At 44.4% G+C, this 21,724-nt stretch overlaps 2 protein-coding genes, 1 non-coding gene and 1 pseudogene across 3 annotated transcripts; 3 read left to right on the forward strand and 1 right to left on the reverse strand.

The window, feature by feature from the left end:
- The first annotated feature begins 216 nt into the window (after positions 1-216).
- LOC133890010 (small ribosomal subunit protein eS6-like) lies at positions 217-2,973 on the forward strand. The gene is made up of 6 exons (XM_062330442.1): positions 217-373; positions 510-574; positions 1,629-1,686; positions 1,761-1,869; positions 1,975-2,247; positions 2,528-2,973. Exons 1-6 carry the CDS (start codon positions 368-370, stop codon positions 2,767-2,769), a joined length of 753 nt encoding a protein of 250 aa, XP_062186426.1. The 5' UTR covers positions 217-367; the 3' UTR covers positions 2,770-2,973.
- A 1,083-nt stretch (positions 2,974-4,056) lies between these two features.
- Positions 4,057-7,947, reverse strand: LOC133890008 (phospho-2-dehydro-3-deoxyheptonate aldolase 2, chloroplastic-like). The gene is made up of 5 exons (XM_062330440.1): positions 7,197-7,947; positions 6,819-7,096; positions 5,491-5,767; positions 5,137-5,382; positions 4,057-4,547 (listed from the first exon to the last, which is right to left on the reverse strand). Exons 1-5 carry the CDS (start codon positions 7,716-7,718, stop codon positions 4,269-4,271), a joined length of 1,602 nt encoding a protein of 533 aa, XP_062186424.1. The 5' UTR covers positions 7,719-7,947; the 3' UTR covers positions 4,057-4,268.
- Positions 7,948-17,878: 9,931 nt separating this feature from the next.
- LOC133890386 (7-deoxyloganetin glucosyltransferase-like) lies at positions 17,879-18,835 on the forward strand (annotated as a pseudogene).
- A 1,204-nt stretch (positions 18,836-20,039) lies between these two features.
- Positions 20,040-20,127, forward strand: TRNAM-CAU (transfer RNA methionine (anticodon CAU)). Its single transcript is given in 2 exon segments — positions 20,040-20,077; positions 20,092-20,127. It is a non-coding gene; the product is annotated as a tRNA-Met (tRNA).
- Positions 20,128-21,724: the final 1,597 nt, after the last annotated feature.

Consider the following 21,724-nt stretch of genomic DNA (forward strand, 5'->3'; position numbering starts at 1 on the left):
AGTTTTGGGGGCTAAAATCTTTAAATTTAGTTATAGAGAGTCTTATAAAGGATTTTTTTAAGATGCTCTTAGGTGGGCTAAATATTGGACGTGGCCTAAATTTGGCCCATTTATCCTTTCGGCCCATTTTGTCAAAGCCCATTTATCCTTTCGGCCCGCTGATGCAACCCCAGCCGTGCAGACAGTCACGGACGGCTCAGATCGAGCCTCGGGGCCGCGCCCAATCCTTGCTCACACTACATAAAGAGGCACCCATCGCGTACCACTCTGCCCTCTCGCCCAAAAACCCTAGCCCTCGCGCTGCCGCCGCCGCCGCTCCCAGCGTTCGAGCTCCTCGCCGCCCGCGAGCTCGCGCTGCAACGTAGCCATGAAGGTACGCGACTCCTTGCTGTGCTCCCCTCGCGCGAATGCGCAAGCTCTTGGTGTTCCCAGATGGGGCTGTTCGGCTCTTCGGTGTCTGATTCGTGTGGGTGTCTTTTTTTTTTTTTTTTTTTTTGCGTTGGTTGCAGTTCAACATCGCGAACCCGACCACCGGGTGCCAGAAGAAGCTTGAGATCGATGACGACCAGAAGCTGTGAGTATTGCACGCCCTCCATTCGCGTACCCGTGTTCGTTTCTTTTAGATCTGTTTGATCGGCCTGCAGTGTTGCTTTAATTTAACACTGCTTTCGGCTGTTTGCGAGAAGCGAATCGGTTTCTTGGATCTACGGAGGATACGTTTTATTTAGTTTTCTCTTAGTAATCGTTTAGTTCCTTGGCTAATTGGAGTACGTAGATTTTTCTGATGGAGGCGTGTTGGTTTGATCGATTGTGTGTGCCGCCGCCCCCACTTTTGCATCCGGTGTTTTGTTTGCCAGTACTCAGGAGATTGAGTTAAGGACCTACTAGTTGTACCGGGTAAGCGTATTTTTTTTCATAGAATATTGACGATTTAGAAGTGTGTTTTGGTTTCCATTTTATCAGTGCATGGAATATTTTAAATGGGACTTACTACAATGATGACGGTTGCGGCTGCCGAGGATCCGCCAGCGGTTAATCTGTGATTCTTTAGGGTACTCAAATCTAGTTATCATGCTACATGTTTGTTGAAGCTAGTATATTTATGGTAGGTTGTAGCTTAAATTGTTTGTGTTGGTTCTGAAATGCTTGCTAGATGTTAAGCAGTATTGATAGGGGTAGATGATATATATCTTCATTGTTTGTATGTTTTTCCTTGTTGAATTCATGACAAATATATCATTTATTCAACCGTTTGGCACACTGGATTAGCCCTGGCATACTGGATTACAGAAAAACGTTGAGACACTATTATTGAGATATTAAAAATTACTGTTAAAACCTGTTAACTGAGACGAGTAAGAATGATGCTTGTTAGAGTAAATGTCAATTTGTTTTGGAGCATATCTGCTAATTGTTCTTCCAAAACGTGCACTTTAAAAACCAAAATAGCAGCATACCGTATGGGTGTCATTTTGATTGTAGAAAATGCGACTGTCTTTCTTCTCAGCCTTATGAATTTATGACTAAAAATGTCAGTTTAATATATGTTGGGAATGTTTTGCAAATGCTTTTTCTTCCTGTAGTGCTGTTTTAATATATGGATAGCTAATGCATCCTGTCAACTACAGGCGTGCCTTTTATGACAAAAGGATCTCCCAGGAGGTCAGTGGTGATGCTCTTGGCGAGGTGATCTCCTGACTACTCGTGTCCTTGTTTTTATGCTCAAATGTGTGTGGATGTAATATTTCTTGGTTTTGCAGGAGTTCAAGGGTTATGTCTTCAAGATCATGGGTGGCTGTGACAAACAAGGCTTCCCAATGAAGCAAGGAGTGCTAACTTCTGGGCGTGTCCGCCTTCTGCTCCACAGGGGTAAGAGATTTCTACTTCTATTTCCACAGTACTCTTTACTGACCAGCAGTTCTTTTCTGTCATGCGCTTAGATTCTTTCCTGAATATTTTGTCTGAATTCTGCAGGTACCCCATGCTTCCGTGGGTATGGCAGGCGTGATGGTGAGCGCAGGAGGAAGTCGGTCCGTGGTTGCATTGTCAGCCAAGACCTATCTGTTATCAACCTGGTGATTGTCAAGAAGGGTGAGAATGATCTGCCTGGTCTGACCGACACGGAGAAGCCCAGGATGAGGGGACCTAAGAGGGCCTCCAAGATCAGGAAGCTCTTCAACCTTGCCAAGGATGATGATGTCCGCAAGTATGTTAACACCTACCGCAGGACTTTCACTACCAAGAATGGTGAGCTTTACTGTGCTAAGCTGCTTTGTTAACTTTCTTATTTCTAATATTCCAGTGTACATCTAGCTGTTGATGTGTTATGCGGTATTGACATTTTCTTTTCTTTGTCTTTTTGGGTAAGCTTATAATCTCCTGTTTTGTGTAGTGTTATTGTGCTTCCATGTCATGATTATTGTATTTGTTAGCTTTGCACAAATATTTTGTTCTTTAAGAAAACATTATCCATACTGATCTTGGAGTTGCCTAATTAGCTTTCTTTTTACCTAATGGCTACTTGCAGGCAAGAAGGTGAGCAAGGCTCCTAAGATCCAACGGCTTGTGACTCCCTTGGTCCTCCAGAGAAAGCGTGCTAGAATTGCTGATAAGAAGAAGAGGATCGCCAAGAAGAAGTCTGAGGCTGCAGATTACCAGAAGCTGCTCGCCCAGAGGCTCAAGGAGCAGAGGGAGCGCCGGAGCGAGAGCTTGGCAAAGAGGAGGTCCAAGCTTTCTGCTGCTGCCAAGGCTTCTGCTACCTCTGCGTAGGAATGTTCAGAGTTTGAGATGTTTTTTAAGGCCTACCAAAGTTACAGCTTAAGAACTTCATGCTCTGCGTTGGATCAGTCGACCCTCTACTTAGCTTTCTCGAGTAATTGTTACAATTTTGCATGATCATGATACTGGCTTGTCCGAATTTTTCGAGTACCTGAGGTTTACTATGTCGTTTCTATTGTGAAAGTTGGACCGTCAGCTAGCCTTGTTCAACTTTGCTCCGCAGTTTGCACCATATGTTTACTTCTGTTATTTTGCAATTTGATTGCACTTCTATATGTTACAGTATATGCTGCTGAATAGTGGGGTAGGTGCATTGCTGCTAGTTCAAATTATCTGCTATCGTTTTGTTTGTTATGTGCCTTATTTTTGTCCGGGTGCAAAGCAAACAGCAAAACCCCGGGTTCTCCCTTTGCAGATTGTGTAGTTAACTGGTGGCGACATAACTAGTTGCAACTAATTTACCTCTCCCTGGTTGCAACGGACTGATCTGTTTAGCGGATCACGAAAGCGTGTGGATTTTTGCCATTGCTGCTAATCATCTCACGGTTTCCGAGTCCGGTGGCCGCATGCGTGCGTCTCCTCTATTCTGAGGAGCGTGGTGATGAAACGGGCGCTCGTCCGTTCGTCGAATCGAGGAGCGCGGTGATGAAACGGGCGCTCGTGCGATGCCATCATGCTTTCCTTTCAATCCGTGCTTGCGCAAGAGGGACCAGCGCAACCAGCTCGCCGAGGGCATCGCCGCCAGGCACTCGTTTCCGACGTATCGGGCTACGTCCGGTTCCGGGCCGGGGTCAGAGCCTGGACACCCGCTTGCCCTTCGCCTCTGGATGCCGGAATGCCTCCGCGTCGCGCCTCAGCCTGGCCACAGGCTCTCTCCTAGACCGGCTCACCACACCAAGGCCTCACCGGCTGCCCCCTCGCCATTACCAACGTGCGGGTGAGGGCCGTGCGTTGCCGCCCCCGTGCCCGCGGATCCCCGCGCCTTCATTGCCGCCTCCGCTCGACTCCCTCACCACGGTGGCCATCGCAACGATTGCAAAAACATCAGAAACCATCTCCCCGGCTCATCCAAAGACTGCCGCTGCCCACAAATTAACACAATGCTACCGGCACTACACCTTGAGCAGAAACTGAGGAACCGAGACGCTCACACAGATCAAATTAAAACAATGCTCTCGTCCTCCAAGTATAGTTTGCAAAAGAACCAGGAACTGCACTAGCATTTCACAATTCATATCACTGGTTCTGCGGAGAGGTGCGGCAGAAGAAAACCAAACAGAATCATCAAAGGATCAATTTATTGAGTACCAAACTACTAATTTACCAAGCGAATCCATCTCTCTTTATTTTCTCCTTACCAAGGTCAAAATCCCAAACGGCTAGACTAAGCACTCAACACATCAACGAGAACAGAGTATTCAATACGAATAAATAGGCATCGGTCACCTTTCAAGTTGCAAGTATTCTACCCTCTGCTTAGCTTCGCCCGTTTAGAAAGCTAGGGGAGGCAGCGGCAGGCTGTTGTTGAGCCCCGACCGCATCCTCCTCTTCCTGAGCCTCTCGGCAATGATGAAGGCGAGCTCCAGAGATTGGGAGGCGTTCAGCCTTGGGTCACAATGTGTATGGTAGCGGTCGCTCAGGTCATCGAAGGTCACCGTGCGTGACCCACCAATGCACTCGGTCACATTCTGCCCAGTCATTTCCAGGTGGATACCTCCCGGGTGGCTTCCTTCTTGATCATGCACATCCAAGAATGCACGCACTTCAGCCTGTTAGATATGGTAAAGTTCATGATTAGTCCAATGAATTGGTTGCAAGGCCAGGATGGAATATTCCTAGATAAACTGTACATACTCCAGTGAAAATACATAGCTAGATTAATCGAATAAATAAAGCCATCGTGTAAGCCAATTCATCAATCAAATGCCTTGCACTGTATACATAAAAGAGTGGAATTTCAACAGACAGTTATTCATGAAACTGAAAGGACATCAGGCAATGGCTACTATCAGAACATAAGATGAAGACTCATTAATAGCAGCAACTCGAATGCAGATTCAAAGTATGCACAAAAAATGAAGCAATGATTTTAACAAGATCCTTGAGCCCCACCCCAGCCAAATACTCTAATTTATTGACTTATTGAGGATAAGTAGCCTTAGTGGACCTAATTCTATCAAATCACAGAACAGACAATCTTCTGACAATGGATGCCATATACCCAAAAGTCTCACATTCTTACAGAAAAACACAGTAAAACACTAGATGGGAGGTTCAAATATCATTCCATTTTTCCAATACTAGAAAAGCATACTAGCCAAGAAAGAATGCAGAGGTTCTGGGTGGAAAGCAACTCACCAGAATGGAGTCGAATGGACGAGTCTTCAAACCGCAGGGTGCCTTGATGGTGTTTCCATGCATGGGATCAGTAATCCATGTGACAATCTGTCCAGCATTGCGGACAGCACGGATGAGATGAGGCAACTTCACCCTCATGTTCTCTGCCCCCATCCTTGTAATTATGGTGATCCTCCCAGGCTTGTTTGAAGGGTTCAAAATCTCAATCAGCTTCACCAAGTCACTGGGGTTCATTTTGTCGCTCACCTACATGCCACAATTTGCATATAGATTTGACAATCAGCATCCACAAGACATTGAGTACAATATATCTAGATTTCACTTGACCCATACAAAAATGGATTTCGGGCTGACCTTTATGCCAAGAGGGTTGGTGACACCACGGAGGAATTCAACATGAGCCCCGTCAAGTTGGCGAGTGCGCTCACCAACCCACAACATGTGAGCAGAACAATCGTAGAAAAGGCCACTGGTGGAGTCCTCACGGGTAAGAGCCTGCTCGTATGGTAAGAGAAGGCACTCGTGTGAGGTCCAGAAGTCCGTAGTTTTCATTATCGGGTGGTCAACTGTAAGGCCTGCTGCAGTCATGAATCCAAGAGCCTCATCCACCCTATGGGCCAATTCACGGTACCTATACACCATCCAATGAAAATACTCAAACCATCTGATAATAATGTTTATTTGGTCATTTGCAAATATAATTTCATTCAACCAAAATTAGATACAAAGTTCATATAGTCATGTAGCAATAAAATCTGTGGTTATCAATCAGCTATCTTATATAGTTACATGTAAATCCCCACCTACAAATTGTCGTTTTAATATGAGCCATTGTGATGGTGAGTTGGTGGGCTATGCCTTTGGCTTTTCCCGGAACTAGTAACTTTCCGGGAAAAGCCAAGAACATAGCCAACAATATAGACTACATTTTTGTGACTAAATCAAAAAATTTGAACCAGAATAAATATACATTTGTTAGGTATAACACATAAGAAAATTGCATGGTGGAGTACTGGAGCATCATGCTCTAAATGACTAATTCTATACTCTAAAATACCATATTACCAATGCCCACTAAGACAATGACATGCTTTATTGACCGACAATGGTATTTTCTCATGTTACCTTATTTACGCAAACAATCAATATACTAAGCAACAAGCCAACAAGGAGATGAATTATTAAAAAAATGATAGCAAAGGAAGACAGTGATGCCCTGTTGGCAGTTTCCTCGAAAGACAGGGACATGTAAAGGGAAAGTTCCCACACACTATACTACGACCACTTGTACCAACTACTGTCTGATGGGCTGATGGCCCAAAACAACCACGTGATTTATTACAACAAGGAAGAACGATGAACAATCGAGAACCACCTGAATTGCTGAGCCACAAACAAAAATATCTAAACATTTGGAGGATGGTTCGGTTCCATCCTGTTTTCAACTTTCAAGAACATGTTCAGTATACTAGACTAGTGTTCAGTATACTAGACTACTAGTTGCATCTATGGTAAAAACTAACACCAAATTTGCATTAGCACAGGCAATCTACAAGTCTATAACTAGTTTATCATGATAACAAGATATGTGAAAGAGATTGGTTTCAACATGACAGCGACTTAACAACCTCCACACCAAAAGTGCTGCTAAAAATCGCAGGAAAAGGGACGAATTTTCTCACCTATCACCCTGCTCGCTGTGATCCATGAAATCGAGATTCCATTGCGTGACGCGCTCCATGGAAGCGTACCCTCCAGTCGCGAACGCGCGGAGAAGGTTGAGCGTCGCCACCGACTGCGCGTACGCGCGGATCATCCTCTGCGGGTCCGGCACGCGGCTCTTCTCGTTGAAATCGTCTCCGTTCACGTTGTCACCCCTGTAGCTCGGCAGCTTAACTCCGTCCCTCTCCTCGAATGGGTCGGACCTTGGCTTGGCGAACTGCCCAGCCATCCTCCCCACCTACCATGCGCGCAAAAATCGGAACAGATCGGATCAGATCTCGTAAATCGGCACGTGTGTTGGTCGAATTTGGTGGTGGATTCGATGGGTTGGTTGGTACCTTGACGACTGGCACCTGGCCGCCGAACATGAGGACGGCGCCCATCTGGAGCAGGATGCGGAAGGTGTCCCGGATGTTGTTGGCGTGGAATTCCTTGAAGCTCTCGGCGCAGTCTCCGCCCTGGAGGACGAAGGCGCGGCCCATGGCGGCCTCGGCGAGGCGCTCCTCCAGGTGGCGCGCCTCCCCGGCGAACACCACCGGCGGGAACGTCTCGATCGTCTTGAGCACCGCGTCCAGCTCCTCCTGACTCGGGTAGTCTGGGAGCTGCAGCGCCTTCTTCGACTTCCAGCTGTCCACCGCCCACTTCCCCGGCACGGTCGGCTTCTTCTCCGGCGCCACCGTAGGGGCCGAGGTCTTCGCGGCGGCCGGGATGGATCCGTTGTTCTTCGACGGGTTGGCGGCGTGGACGGCCGAGATGGCGCGCCTCTTCAGCGGGAGGAACGCGGCCGCGCGGCGCGGCTGGGATGCCGCGCCGCTTGATACGGCCGCTGCGGCGGCGGCGGAGTTGGTGGCGAGCGCCATTGCGAGGAAGGTGATGGTGGTAGGTAGGGCTTCGGAAGGAGTCGTGCGGTTCAAGGCGCCTCCTCTGGGGAAATGGAGGTGGCGAACGGGGCGGTATTTATTGGCGGCCGGCGAGGGGAGGAGGGGGTTGGTGAGGCGAGACCGTGAGACGGTGGCGGATTGGCGAGGTAGTTGGCGCCTTGGCCAAGGGGGAGGGGACTCGAACTCGACAGAAGGCGACGAGAGGAGGGGGAGAGGGTAGTTTGGGGATTTCATTATAGCCGAGTTGAAACGACCACGCTGAGTTGGAGGGTTAGGTGATCGAGTATGACAAGGTGGGGCCGAGGTACGAAGGCGGTGCGTGGGTTGTGCCCGGTAGACGTGGAGCCGAGGAGGGTAGGCTCTGTGTTCGGCTCGGCTCGGGATCACCGAGCCGCTGAACCGAGAGAGCCGTTGACGTCTTGGCCGCTACTTGAAAATTTCAATGTGTACAAAGAAAAACCAAGCGATCATCTCATTTTGAGTCGAAATTTTGGTTTCGCTCTAAAATTTTCGTGCTGTCTATAACAATGTAAAGGTAAAGTCACGGCGGGCACCTTAACTTTAGCTCGGAACGAAAATTTAGCTCAATCACAAATCATTCACCGTTGCTTGTTTTTCGATGAACCTTTGCATTGCCTATGCAAAGCCAAAATTTCAATTTAGCTACTTAGCAGAACCAATCAAACTGTCCCCATGCCTCCTATCATATTCTATGTTCTACGTTTTTACTTATATTTTTTACGAGACGATTGCTATATTTGATGCACAATAGAGCTTATTCAACTGGTTATGTAGCCTAAGGTACATAGTGAAGCAACCCTCCTACTATTAATAGTTTTATTTGACTGATTCTAAGAGTGAATTGACCTTGTAATAAAATGAGTAAGAAAGATTCTTTTGTATGGAATTTGCATAAGAATGATCAATTTATGGTCCGAATATATATTAGTATGTTAAGGACCGGTTTGTTTTTTATTATGATTCAGGATTCTCAGATTTTAAAATCAGAATTGAAAATAAATAGATCGATTCTACGATCCAGATTCCACAATCGGGAGGCAGATTATACCATAATCGATAATCTAGAGAAAATATGCTTCTGAATTATAGATTGTGAATTATAACACATATTTACCCACCATTGCCATTACAAACATAATGTTTCACATTTTTTTCTCTCCCAATGCTCTCTCCCTCTTGATGCTGATTCGAGCTCCCGCCGCCCAGCTCCCACCGGCCTGAGCTCCTGCTCAAACTCCCGCTGGCCCAAGCTCCCCCGACCTAAGTTGCAGTTGGGCTCACCAAGGTTGGGAGGTGGCGGATCCGGTCAGAGTTTTAGGAGTGTCGACGGCGGGGTGCCGAATTTTGGGGCGGCACCAATGGGGAGTAGAGGCAAGCGGCGATGGGCTCGGTGGCGGTGCATAGGCTCGACCTGCAATTGATCTGGTCGAGGCTCTTCTAGGAAAATGGCGACCATCGATGGTTGATCCCGGAGCAGCGGAGTCAATAAGTGGCACTGGCAGTGGTCTCGCCAAGAGAAGATGGCGAGCGGCTTGGGGAGTAACCGGTGACGAGGGAGGAACGATGGAAGCAATTGTGCTTGTTGTGCGCAGAGGAGGGGGAGAGAGGTGAGAGATTTTAATAATTCAGTGATGTTTGTTTTAGATTGCACAATTCAAATTCTAATAATCCATATTCTAGATTGTGAGAATCAAAATCTAGATTGTTAGAATCACAATAAAAACACTCATACCTTAAATCAAGATACATCTTTTCAATAGAGCAATACGGAAGCTTAACTACCACTTAAAAATAAGATCTTTTTATGGTCTTTACAGGGTGGCCTAATTTTAACTAAATATAATCTAGCTATGTGAAACTGGAAGGGTAGATCATACCTGTTTGCTAGATCAATTTGATGATTAGTCTAAATTGCTACCGGGTTATCTTCACCAAGGTGTATTTTCATATGCTTATATGCTTAGCGATTGGCTATCTAGTATTGATAAAAATCAAAAGAAAAACATCACGGTGGGGTTATATGTTGGTCTATTTAGCTCTGTTGAAATGATGTGTTTTTTGATATAGCAAAATATTTTTTTTATACAAACTGTTTTTAGAGATACCTGCTAGCTCTGCTTGTAGGTGTTGTTGGGGCATAAGGAGGCGAAGGAAGAGACCCGGCATTATGCTTCTCATTGGAGATTATTATTGTGAAGCTATTCACGAAGCACATGTGGAATTTTAATAATAAATTTTCTCATGTTTGCCTTGTGAAGTCATGTAATGATTTGTCTTCCCCTATGAACTCAGTTTGATGCCGAAACTTGTAACAAGGACCAGGCTGTGTGGATTGCAAAGATGCATAGGCTGGAACTTTTTTTTTCATTATGTTTTAAAAAGGCAATGTGGCTCAGAACCCGGCTCGGCTCAGTTGTGTATCCTGCCAGCGGCTCCCAAACTATCGTGCGAGCAACACGGCTCTCCCTTGAAGGCTGACATATGGGCCCTATCACTTTTGTGTTGGGCTCCACCTGTCACCGATCTGGCCTGTCACATCACGTGTCCCACGAGTGAGTGGGGCTAGTTGGTGGCACGTAAGGCCATAAGGTGATCCGGGACCCAGCACAATTGTGTGCCTCCTTGTGTGGCTCCATGCTCGGCCACAGAGCACAAGTTCAATTGCACTGGACCAGCATTGTTTAATTTGCTCCGATTGCATGGGGATTTTCCACGTGATGCAGGACGTCCTGGACGTACGAAATGCACAAACTTGAGGTCATTTTCTGACAAAATTTCATGCATGTTACTTGATGCTCGATCGAAATTTTTGGTGAAAAATAAAGGGCCACGCATGGCACCACGAAGATACGCCCATGTGCTGCAACTGGGACCGGAAACCTACGCGGCCCCTTCTGCTCATTTTCTAGTTGGTGTCACTGTTTGGTGGACACAAAACAGATTTGTCTGTTCCATAAATTATGTTAAAATAGTGACAGTGATTACACCATGGTATTACAGAAAAAAAAAAAACTCTAGAGATTAACTAAACTATCCAAACATAGATCATAATTCTCGTCTCCAAATCCAATATGTACTCCTACCACCATAAAATTTCACCGAAGAAGTCTGTTCCCCCAGAGCTTGTGGTCCGTGAACTTTCCTTGGCGTCGGGAGTATGGATACCTTTGCTGTCTCCCGTCGCCTCCCGAAGCCTTCAGATCCTGATTCGATATCCTGAGTTTGGGATATATCGGCTCCGTCTGGGTCGTACCCAACGAAGAACACCTTACAGCAACTCGAATCCCGAACTCGGAAACGCGTCCCCTACCTGGCGTGCCAAATGTCGGGGATAAAAATCCCTGACAATGATTTCAGAGTGTATCAGATGACGGGTGCATGGTCTTTGTTCGGGGAGTGTCTATTGAATCTGTTTGTGTATGTGCAACTCAAGAACATCGAGAATTATCCAGGATCAGGCTCCTCTTAGAGTAATAGCGCTACATCTTGTGTATTCTTTTCTGATGGTCTAAGTTGGTAACAGATGATGTTCTTGTCCAGCCTTCTTCTCCTCCTTCTTCGCCTCTCCGATCCCTTTTACAAGCCTAGTACTTCTCCCTTTATATATTAGAGGGAGAGATGATTTACACGTGAGTCAAGATATAGACCCAGGCCTAGCTAGAGCTTCCCACCTAAGCCCATCATTACTAAAAGCAGACATATCCCACTTGCCCTGTGATGCTACAGAGCTTGTCCCATCACTCCACCGCCTGCGTCATCCCAGTCACCTGGACTGCCATATCATGTCCCCACGCGCCGCCTACCCACGTGCAAAAATCCTTCTGACATGCCTGTCAGGCTGTCCCATAGCATTTAATGCTACGGGACAGGACACGGTAGCTCTACGCTAATCACGCCTTGGTCGACCAGAAAGAGGACCTGAGAAAGGGATTTATATTCGAGTGAAAAGATATTTATTGTGATTAGACTATTTAGACACATACCTGCCCCGCGACCAGAGGAGACTGGTCGCGGGGTTTGCTCTGTGACTTGGTGACTGGTCGTGGAGCTTGGCTGGAGAGCCTAGTTACGTGATCGCTGGCTGGTCGCGTGAGGAGACCACGGTTCCGAACAAACGTGGCATACAACACCTGCTGATATCTTACTGGCGTGGATGCACCTGCGAGAGGATCCCACTATTCTTTACACCGACAGTCTTAGTGACGGACACGGTGTTTGCTACCATAGTTTGGCATCATGCGGTCTCAACCAGGAATGCAAGGTCACGCAATCATGGCGTAACTGGCGAACCCTCCGGTACTACTACTACCAATGGGTAGCTAAGAAACATTCGCACGGTCTACCGATTCTGTGCATGCGTCATGATCTCGTAGTCGAGCTGTCGAGTACAAAGTGACGACATATCGCGAGGGGAGCCCTTGGCATTCGTGCGGCATGACGACCTTGGTGACGCCACCGCCAAAAACCAGGTCCTCTGCGACAGCTCCTCCGGGCGACGCTGTGCCAGAACATCTCCGTGTTTGGAGCCGGCTTGATTCCCCTCTGAGGGTGTGGCATGGGGATCATCACTGGCACCCGGAATACGGGAGCCTCCGCTGCCTCTATTGCATGAACTGTCATGTAAATTTCCTATCGAGCCTCGGAGCCCCGGACTCCAATTTGGTGCCCCATTCTTAGAGCACATCGGGCTCATCTGGGTCGTATCCCATGATGAATACCTCGCTGTGATCGGGATCCTCAGAATGGGACTCAGCGGTTACCATGTATCCGGCCTTGGGTAGCCTAATCTAATCTTTAATACCTATCGAAATGCAGAAACACGTCTCCTACCTGACGCACCAACTGCCAAGGGTTAATATCTGATAATAAGTTAGGGGTGTATCAGTCGGTGGACGCGTGAACAACGCTTGCGACGTTCGTGTGCTTGTGATGGAATAAAGAACACAAAAGGGGTATCCAGGTTCAGACTTCCCGAAGGATAACAATCATGCATCCTATGTATTTTGTTATCAGAGTTTATGAACTGGTTACAGATAAGTCTTTCTGGCTCTTACCCTCCCTTCTTTACAAACCAGCTCCTCCCCTTTTTATATACTAGAGAAAGAGAGAACTTATATGTAGGCTATGTTTAGCAGATCCATATCTAGCTAGATATTCTATTCTTGGATCAGCCTCATGGAAAACTTGGTAAACCCAACTTGCCCTGAGAGCTATGCATGCCCGTCCTATCCGTGAAATGCCATCGTACCTGCCTCCCCCGGTGGCTCGGCCTGTCCTATCGAAATGCGCTGCAGGATCATCTACCGAGTCATCCTGTCTTTGCGCCTCATGAGTCTACCTATAAAATCATCCACTTACGTGGTTGTTCTGCAAATCATGTCACATACGTCGTGTGGCACAAGGCGATCCGTAACACCCTACTCCGTAACAATTAATGCTATAGGATGAGACACTGCCCATCTGCGTCGGTCACCACTTTGTTCGCTGGAGGAGGTGCTTTGGGAAGAAAAATACTTGAGTAGACATCAATAAATATGATTAGATGTGTTAGGTATGGGCGTCTCGCGACCAGCAAGAGCTATCATAGGACCATATTATATCACAATGAGACTTGTCGCACAAGCCTCGCGCTGATTGCGTGAGCCAAGGGCTGATCGCTCGATAGGACAGATTCAAAAAATATCACTCACCGGTCACCGCATCTCTCGTGAGGCTCGTTAGATAGAATACGCTCTTACTCAATATTCATACAAGTCTCAACTCTTGTATTCACTTATTCAGTTTCAGATTCGATTAATCAAATAAAAACTCAGCTCAATATATCTAGACAGATACAACAACAAAATATTTTTTTTAAATAAATATGATTCAACTCAATCTCTATATAGATATACACAGTAACCAATCACATCCTAAAAGTACGAAATCCACCAAGCGGACGGTTTTCCCTCGCCGCAAGCAGCAGAGTTACCTTGCCTTTTACAGGCTGCGTCTCCGAAAACGGCAAGTAAAAAACTTCGGTCTCTGCACGGTTGTCTACTGGTAAAACTGCTGCCCAATTTACGGTGCTATCATACACGCAAGCACGTTATTAGCGATGAATTACTAGCAGGTTTAAGACTGCGAGAGGAGGCTGCTTGGAAAGTTCGTCTCTTTTCGAGGCCTGGGCTGGTATGTTTGAACCAGATACGACTGGACAGCGGCGGAACTTGACAAGGAATTGGCCAGTAGAGAGAAGGATTAACATATAATTAACAATTAAGTAGTAAAATTAATATTTTTTTCAACAAAATTTTGAAAAGGAGGCCAAGGCCCCTGTTGGCTCAAGAAAGCTCCGCCAGTGCGACTGGACCAGTCTAGATGCACTTCCGCTCACTCTCCTCCGTTGGAATCTATTACATATATTAAAAAAGCTAAAAATAAGAAAAATTCTACAGATTAAGTTATTGTAGCTATTGTTTATGTGGATCTCACATGTATATATTCATATATGTATATAGGTATACAATTTTTTTTCCGAAGTTCAAAAAAAAAGCGAAAGGAATAATAGTTATATTGGTAAATCGGCATAAATAATCTAAAATACATAGGAAAATATCTAAAACTAAAAAAATATGAAACAAAATTAGTTTGATTCGTATTACTGTCGTCTATATGTTAAAATTATGTGTATACATGAAAGTACCACTGTTTTTCACATAATTAAATGAATGTGTTAAACATTGATAAATTTATAAATAAATATTAAGATGTCAAGAAATGATGAATTCAATTTTTAGTCTTCTTTTATCATGCTCTGTGAAAAAAAAAACGAACACGGCGTAGACACACCAATCTGCCTAGTATTATATATATTAAAGGGCAATAAATGTTAGCAATTCTAGATCAAATTATTGTAGCTACTATTCATATATGTCCCACATATATGTATATATATGTATATGAATTTGTACATATATATGTACATATCTATATATATAGATGCACATACATATATTTATCCGTGTATATATATATACACATATTTTTTTGAAATTCTAGAAAAATAGCGAAATGAATAATAGTTATGTTGATAAATCAGCTGAAATAATCTAAAATGCATAGTAAAATAACTAAAACTCAAACAAATATGAAACAAATTTAGTTAGGTTCGTATTACTGTCGTCTACGTATTAAAATTATGTGTATGTATGAAAGTACCACTGTTTTCCTCCATAATTAAATGAATGAGTTTAATATTGATAAATTCATAACTAAATATTGAGATGTACACAAATGATAAATCTAATTTTTTTAGTTTTTTTTATCATGCTCTATACAATAAAAAACGGACACGATGTAGACGTGCCCATCCACCTAGTATGCTTTGGTTCCTCTGGGCTCAATTCCTCACCTATCCTTAGCCGGAGACCGCGCGTCAGCGACGACCTTAGAGGAACCGTGTCCACCCCACCCAAACCCCTAAAGCAAGAAAGCGATGACTGATTAGGCCGATATGTTTTTAATTCTAATTATAGATTCTAGCCTAAAACAAAAATAAACAGTTATAATATAAAAATTAATTATCACAAAACACAAATCAAGTTATACTATAAATTTCATAATTTATAATTTGATAGGAAAAAAACTTTTACAAGTTTACAGATTAAGGGTCTGTTTGGCAGAACTCTCAAAGCAGCTTCCCGGCTAAAATCAGGAGGAGCTCTGCCAAACAGCAGCTTTCAGCTTTTAGCTTCCTAAGTGGAATTCGTGGGAATAATTCTCTGAAATAAACTAGAAGTTGGGGAGCTAAAAAATAGCTTCTCCTAATTCACTTTCCACAGATAATCATTTCGTCTATATATTTATTTTAGAGAATCACTTTCAGCTACATAATCACTTTCTCCATAATATCACTCCCCGCAGAGAATTTAAATCACATACCATAAACTAAATTTTCATAATCTAAAACTAAAATAAATAGAATTTGAACGATTACAAAATTTGCAGGGACCCTCGAGCTACATCAGGGGTGGCTTGGCCCTGAGCCCCTGACTGACGCACAACGTGGGCTGTCGAATTCATCCCTTCACTTCCTTCAGAAAAAAAAAACTCTGTGGTGACCGCAGGTAGTAGTGCTCCACGAAATTCACGCGTGCGTCGTCTAGATCGGCCTCGAGAAACCACCCGCAGACAGATTTTTCTAGAGGACTCAGCTCTTGTTGCTCCTAATTTGCGGTGCATTTTTTTAAGAGGAATTTGCCGTGCATTTTGCCGGATCACGGGCCTGTAGCCTGAATGCTACATCGAATGCTGGAATTTTTTTATATATATTTTAAAATATTAAGATTATATGGCCATTTGAAAAATAATACGGTTTGCACTATTGTCGTCCGTTCAATGGGTGAGAACTAAGTCTTACCCATTGAACAGGTGAGATTTTATGGACTCTAGCTGTCAGCGAATTTAATAATTGAAGAGAGAAAGATCTCACTTATTTAGTGGACGAGAACTTGATCGTGCCTGTTAAACGGCTAATACATTGTTCAGTTTCTCCTCTTAAACACATCATCATCTTTTGTTTAGGTCTTCCTTATAGTTTGTAGGGTTATTATTGTGAACTTTTGCAGAATAAAATGACTACGCTAGACAACAGTTTTCACATATAATCTCTGCCAAGCATCAATGCTTAATTTTTCTAACTTTCACAGGGAATCTCATGCTCCAACCTTAGCTATGCCCACACTCTTAGTCCATGCATAAACCCACAACCACCATAAATAATTCCACCCTCAACTTCACCAAGTCTACCCAATAAAATTCCCTAGGGGTTCAAACCACTGATGTGCTTATGTGGCAATCCTTATAGATTTCGTGAGTCTTAGAATATCTCCTACACCTATGATCGACGTTTCTTTATGTGTGCCAACTACCAGTACAAACTTCATAAAAAATTTCACACACTTTTATACCAACCAAATGAATAAATATCGATAAAATAACATCCAACTAAAATTAATAACAGAATGAACCGTTTGGATAAATGTATGCACAACTACTATTTTTTGCCAAATTAATGTGTAATATTTTCCAATTTACTGAATACAATATATATATTAAAAAAAACTAATTATACATATTTTTTTAATTTGAATTAAATCAAATATGTCGCCCGGGATGTGGACAATAAAAATATATCGCCCATCGTACGCACGAGATCAAGTTCTCGCCCGTTGAACGAACGATGCCTTTATCTCTCCGATTATTAAATTCGCTGGCAGCCGGAGCCTACAAAATCTCGTCGGTTCATTATTATTGTTCTCGTCTGTCGAACGGACAATGATATAGTTAACTTTATTATTTTTTAAATAGACATATAATCTTGAAATATTTAGGAAAAAAATTCTCGAATGCTGCCACTGGTCTGGGCCAGCCGGGTATGGTCCAGTTGTGCAGCGTCCTAGCCCACTATGACTTTGAACGATTTGCCGCCCGTATAGCCTGGAAGGGCTGGGCTTGCTACTAGCCTATTTCCCCACAGATTATTGATTTTTTATTTATATATTTTTAATTATTTTGCAGAAATATATTTCCATTTTTGGAATTTTGCAAAATTATGCCCTTCTCGCCCATCTAGTGAGAAATTTACGAAACATTGACATGGGACGCCAGTGTGAATAGAGGAAGGCAGCAGAGGCACTTCTCCCCCATCCAACAGGAGAGAAGTACTTCTCTTCCATCTAGTGAATAATAAGTATTTCTCTCGCACTTGGTAGGATAGATGTGATTATTCAAAAAAATGCACATCTCCCATTTCTTAAACTACTTCGAGTAATTAAAGCACTATGAAGAGAATAGTAGAATCTAATATTTTTATTCGCAGATAAATGTGTAGGGGCTACTACAAAGACCATAGCATTTTTATCCGTCAACAGTAGTTTCTGCATGGATGAGAAATGCCTCTGCCCTCTGCTGCCCTCCCCACTGGCTGAGCTAATTTAGGGTATACCATTGGGATGCAACATACAGCTGATTAACCAGACCAAATCAGACCCAATTGGATAGATGGATTGATAATTTAAGATGTGATAACTGAATCTTTACGTTTTTTTAAAAAATAGACTAGGCAAGTTAAAAGCATGAATAAGGAAGTATGACTCGGTAAGCATATTATACACATTCATATGCATATTGCACGGCTGTTGATGGGAAACAGGTGGTTTATGGTTTTGTTTGTGCTACTGGTGTACACGCAGACGAGACCTGCTTCACCAACGGCACCACCGACGCCCGTGGACAGGATCGCCGGCATGCTGCCCAGCTCCCGCCTCCGCGACCTCCCGACGTTCATCCGCACCACCGACGCCGACGACATCATGCTGACCATCAACATCAAGCAGTGCGAGCTCGACTACCCCGCCTGCGGACGGCATCCTCCTCGACACCTTTGACTACCTCGAGCGCCCGGCCCTCGACGCCATCAGCGCGCGCCTCCCCAACACCTTCACCATCGATCCTCTCGGCCCGGAGGTCTCCCCGCCGTCGTACGTACATGCCCTCTCTCACCTCGATCCTGTGGAGGGACGACGACCGGGGGGCGGCGTGGCTGGACGGCCACGCGGACGGGTCCGTGGTGTACGTCAACTTCGGGAGCATCACGGTGGTGTCGGGGGAGCAGATGGCCGGACGAGTTCGCGTGGGGGCTAGCCGCCGCCGGCTGCCCGTTCCTGTGGGTGGTCCGTCCGGACATGGTGCGCGACGGCGCCGGCGGATGGGCGCTGCCGGAGGGGTTCGTGGAGGTTGTGGCGGAGCGCGGGCTGACGGTGGGGTGGTGCGACCAAGAGGCCGTGCTGGAGCAACGCGCGACGGGCGGGTTCCTGATGAGCCACTGCGGGTGGAACTCGACGCTGGAGAGCATCCGCGCCGGCGTGCCCATGCTGTGCTGGCCCTTCTTCTCGGAGCAGGTGACCAACTGCCGGTACGAGTGCGAGGAGTGGGGGGTGGGGCTGGAGATGCCGCGCGCGGCGGGGAGGGGCGAGGTGGAGGCGGCGGTGAGGGAGCTGATGGGCGGCGAGGCACCAATATCTCCAGTGTAAACTCAGTCTCCAGTGTGCTAAGAAATCACTAAATTTGTCACATTTATATTTAGTTTTTTGACTAACTTTATCATATTTATAACTACAAATTTGTTACTCATATTTTTTATAGCAAACCAGACAAATCTTAAATGCGGCAAACTTAAACACGAATCATACATAATTAAGTCTTTGTCTTCTGATTCTACAGTGCCCTTCACTTTTAGCTCAACCTCGATGGTCACAGGGTCCGTAACCACAACAGCACGGGTACTACGACCTGTGAGTACCAAATATATATGGATCCTGCATGCAACGCCATTAAATAAATAATAGGTAAAGTGAAGCAAAAGAAGACGTAAACATCGAGCAGCAAACAAAGTGCATAGGATAAATGATGTACGGTGAGTAACACAAAAGATGGGAGAAAAAAAATACTAGCTTAATGCATTAGTGACAAAAATAATATATAGCATGTTTGTTGTGTGCAAATGATCAAATTAAACTCATTAAATAAAGCGTGTCATTTAGAATATCCGTATGCCCATGCACAGCTTGAGACAACCAAAACATTTGATGATAAGTAAGAAAAAACCATGCCAAACACATCAATATACTCCACGAACCCCATGATTTTGCAGTCTCAAAGCCTTATTTTTCAAAGCGATATTTCATCTCCATAATTGATCCCTCTTCAATTGTTGGCAAGCTTCGTCAATGACACCAGGGCTCTCATTGGCTTTCAACTACACCACCAGAAACTTTCAATCGGCAAAGATTCAACTAGCATTCAAAAAGCCTTTCAACTGGAGCTTGAGGGGCACTCAACTCGAATTCGTAAATTTTCAACTGGAACAACGAAAACATTTTTTGTTTGAGCTCCGCAACGTCATCCATAATACTTGTAATCCGAGATTTTCCACTGAGATTTCTTAAGGTCAGACAACCAGAGCCACCTCTAATTCCCTTGTAAAATTGGGACCTGGCTAGTTTAGGGCGAAGTGTGCATTCTACACAAACAATCCTAAGGAAAATTCCATATTTTATCACTAATATTTGAGACTGAGTGATAAATAGGGAAAACGGGAGAAAATTACAGTGGGCGCAGGAGTAATCCACGGTATTTACGACTTTTTCTTGCGCTCAGATAATCATCTTTTCTGAGTCCATATGGGTCAGGATGTCATCGATCAACAATGTTAATAGTGAAGTCTTCAACCAAGAAGGGGTGGTGGCGCAGTTGGCTAGCGCGTAGGTCTCATAGCTAAACGTGAGTGATCCTGAGGTCGAGAGTTCGAGCCTCTCTCACCCCAAATAGTTTTTCCTTTTTGGATAACCGGTGAACGGGTAGGCTATTTGTAGTAAAAATGGTCTTATTATGTTATGATTATAATTTTGATGATTAATAATGATATAGTCATTGAGACAATATAGAATATATGTTAGTATGTCTTATGGATGCAATATGTTAAGAAATCATCGTAGTCGAGACAAAATTTGATTGAATTGGAGAAATCTCATAAGAATTGATCTCATCGAAAGTTTCGGTGTAGAGTAGTTTGCACTCACCGGAGCACTGTGCACAGAGATTGATAGCATCACCGGATAGTCCAGTACTCTATATGTTAAACTTACCGGGGTATTTGTAAAAAAAGGGAGAAGGCTGAGGAACTCATAGTCCGGTGATCTACACATGGTAACATTGTAGCATTTCTTGTAGAGAAGAATACAAGTGCAGAAGACTGAAAATCAACCTATCGGATGGTTCGGTGCTTGGTTTATGCACACCAGAGTATGGCACCGGAGCATTCTTGCAGAGACGACTGCAAGTGCTGAAGAATGAAGATCAACTCACCGGATAGTCCGGTTATCATAAAGATAGTTGTACCAGAGCATTTTTAGGGAAAAGAAGAGAATATTCAACTCACCGGATGGTGCGGTGTGAATGGAATGAACACCACCGGATGAATGCACCGGAACATTTTACACATAGAGACTACAAAGTTTCGGCTGGCTCAAGATAACTCACAGGAAGGTCCGGTGATGGATTTGAAGGTATACCGGAGTGTACGGTATTCACAGAAACTGTGAGTGAAGTTTCAACGGCTAGTTTATGAGTTTGGACTCACTGGATGATCCGGTATTAGTACTATTATTCTTACCGGATAATCCGGTGTTAACAGCTTTTCTGAGCCGTTGGAAAAACGGCTAGATGTCGGGTTTGAGACTATAAATACATATTTACCCAGTTATTTGAATGTGTTGCATGCTGGTGTAATCTAGAGGAAGCTCATATACACTTGAGAAGACATCCAAGCCACCAAAATACTTAAAGTGATCATCCAAGGTGATTAAGAATAAGATTAGAGAGTGTCTAGTGCTTATAAGCCTAGAGTGAGTTGTAGCTAGGTGCTGCAGCTTGAAGGAGTGATCCTAGCTTGTACTGAGTAGTATATCGACGTCTTGCAGTCTTGGTGACTCGCCAGTATCATGGGCTTTGGTGACTCAAGCTTGTTGACACTTCAACTTGGTGTGGAGCTTGCGACAAGATATGTGTACAGAGACGTGGAGATAAATGCCTTGGTAGCTTAAGCTCTGAATTGATCATGACGACAAATGACTGGAAGAGAGGCTAATGGTGAGATCTTGCCTTGGTGGCTCATCGTGCTTGACACCTTATCTTAGCGACTTGATAGCTCAAGAGTTATGATCGGAAGAGTCATACCGACTGGGAGCATATCCTTTGTGGAGCTCCAATGTGGACTAGAGGTGATATTAATATCATCGATACTACGTGATAAAAATCTCTTGTGTCGAGTTTATCTCTCTACCTTATTTACGTTTCCGCATTTACATACTTGCAATTTACCTTACTAGAGTAGAATGCAATCATCTTGAGAGGTAAAATAG

The sequence above is a fragment of the Phragmites australis genome, chromosome 14 (genome assembly GCF_958298935.1).
Source record: "Phragmites australis chromosome 14, lpPhrAust1.1, whole genome shotgun sequence".
NCBI classification, from domain to species: domain Eukaryota; kingdom Viridiplantae; phylum Streptophyta; class Magnoliopsida; order Poales; family Poaceae; genus Phragmites; species Phragmites australis.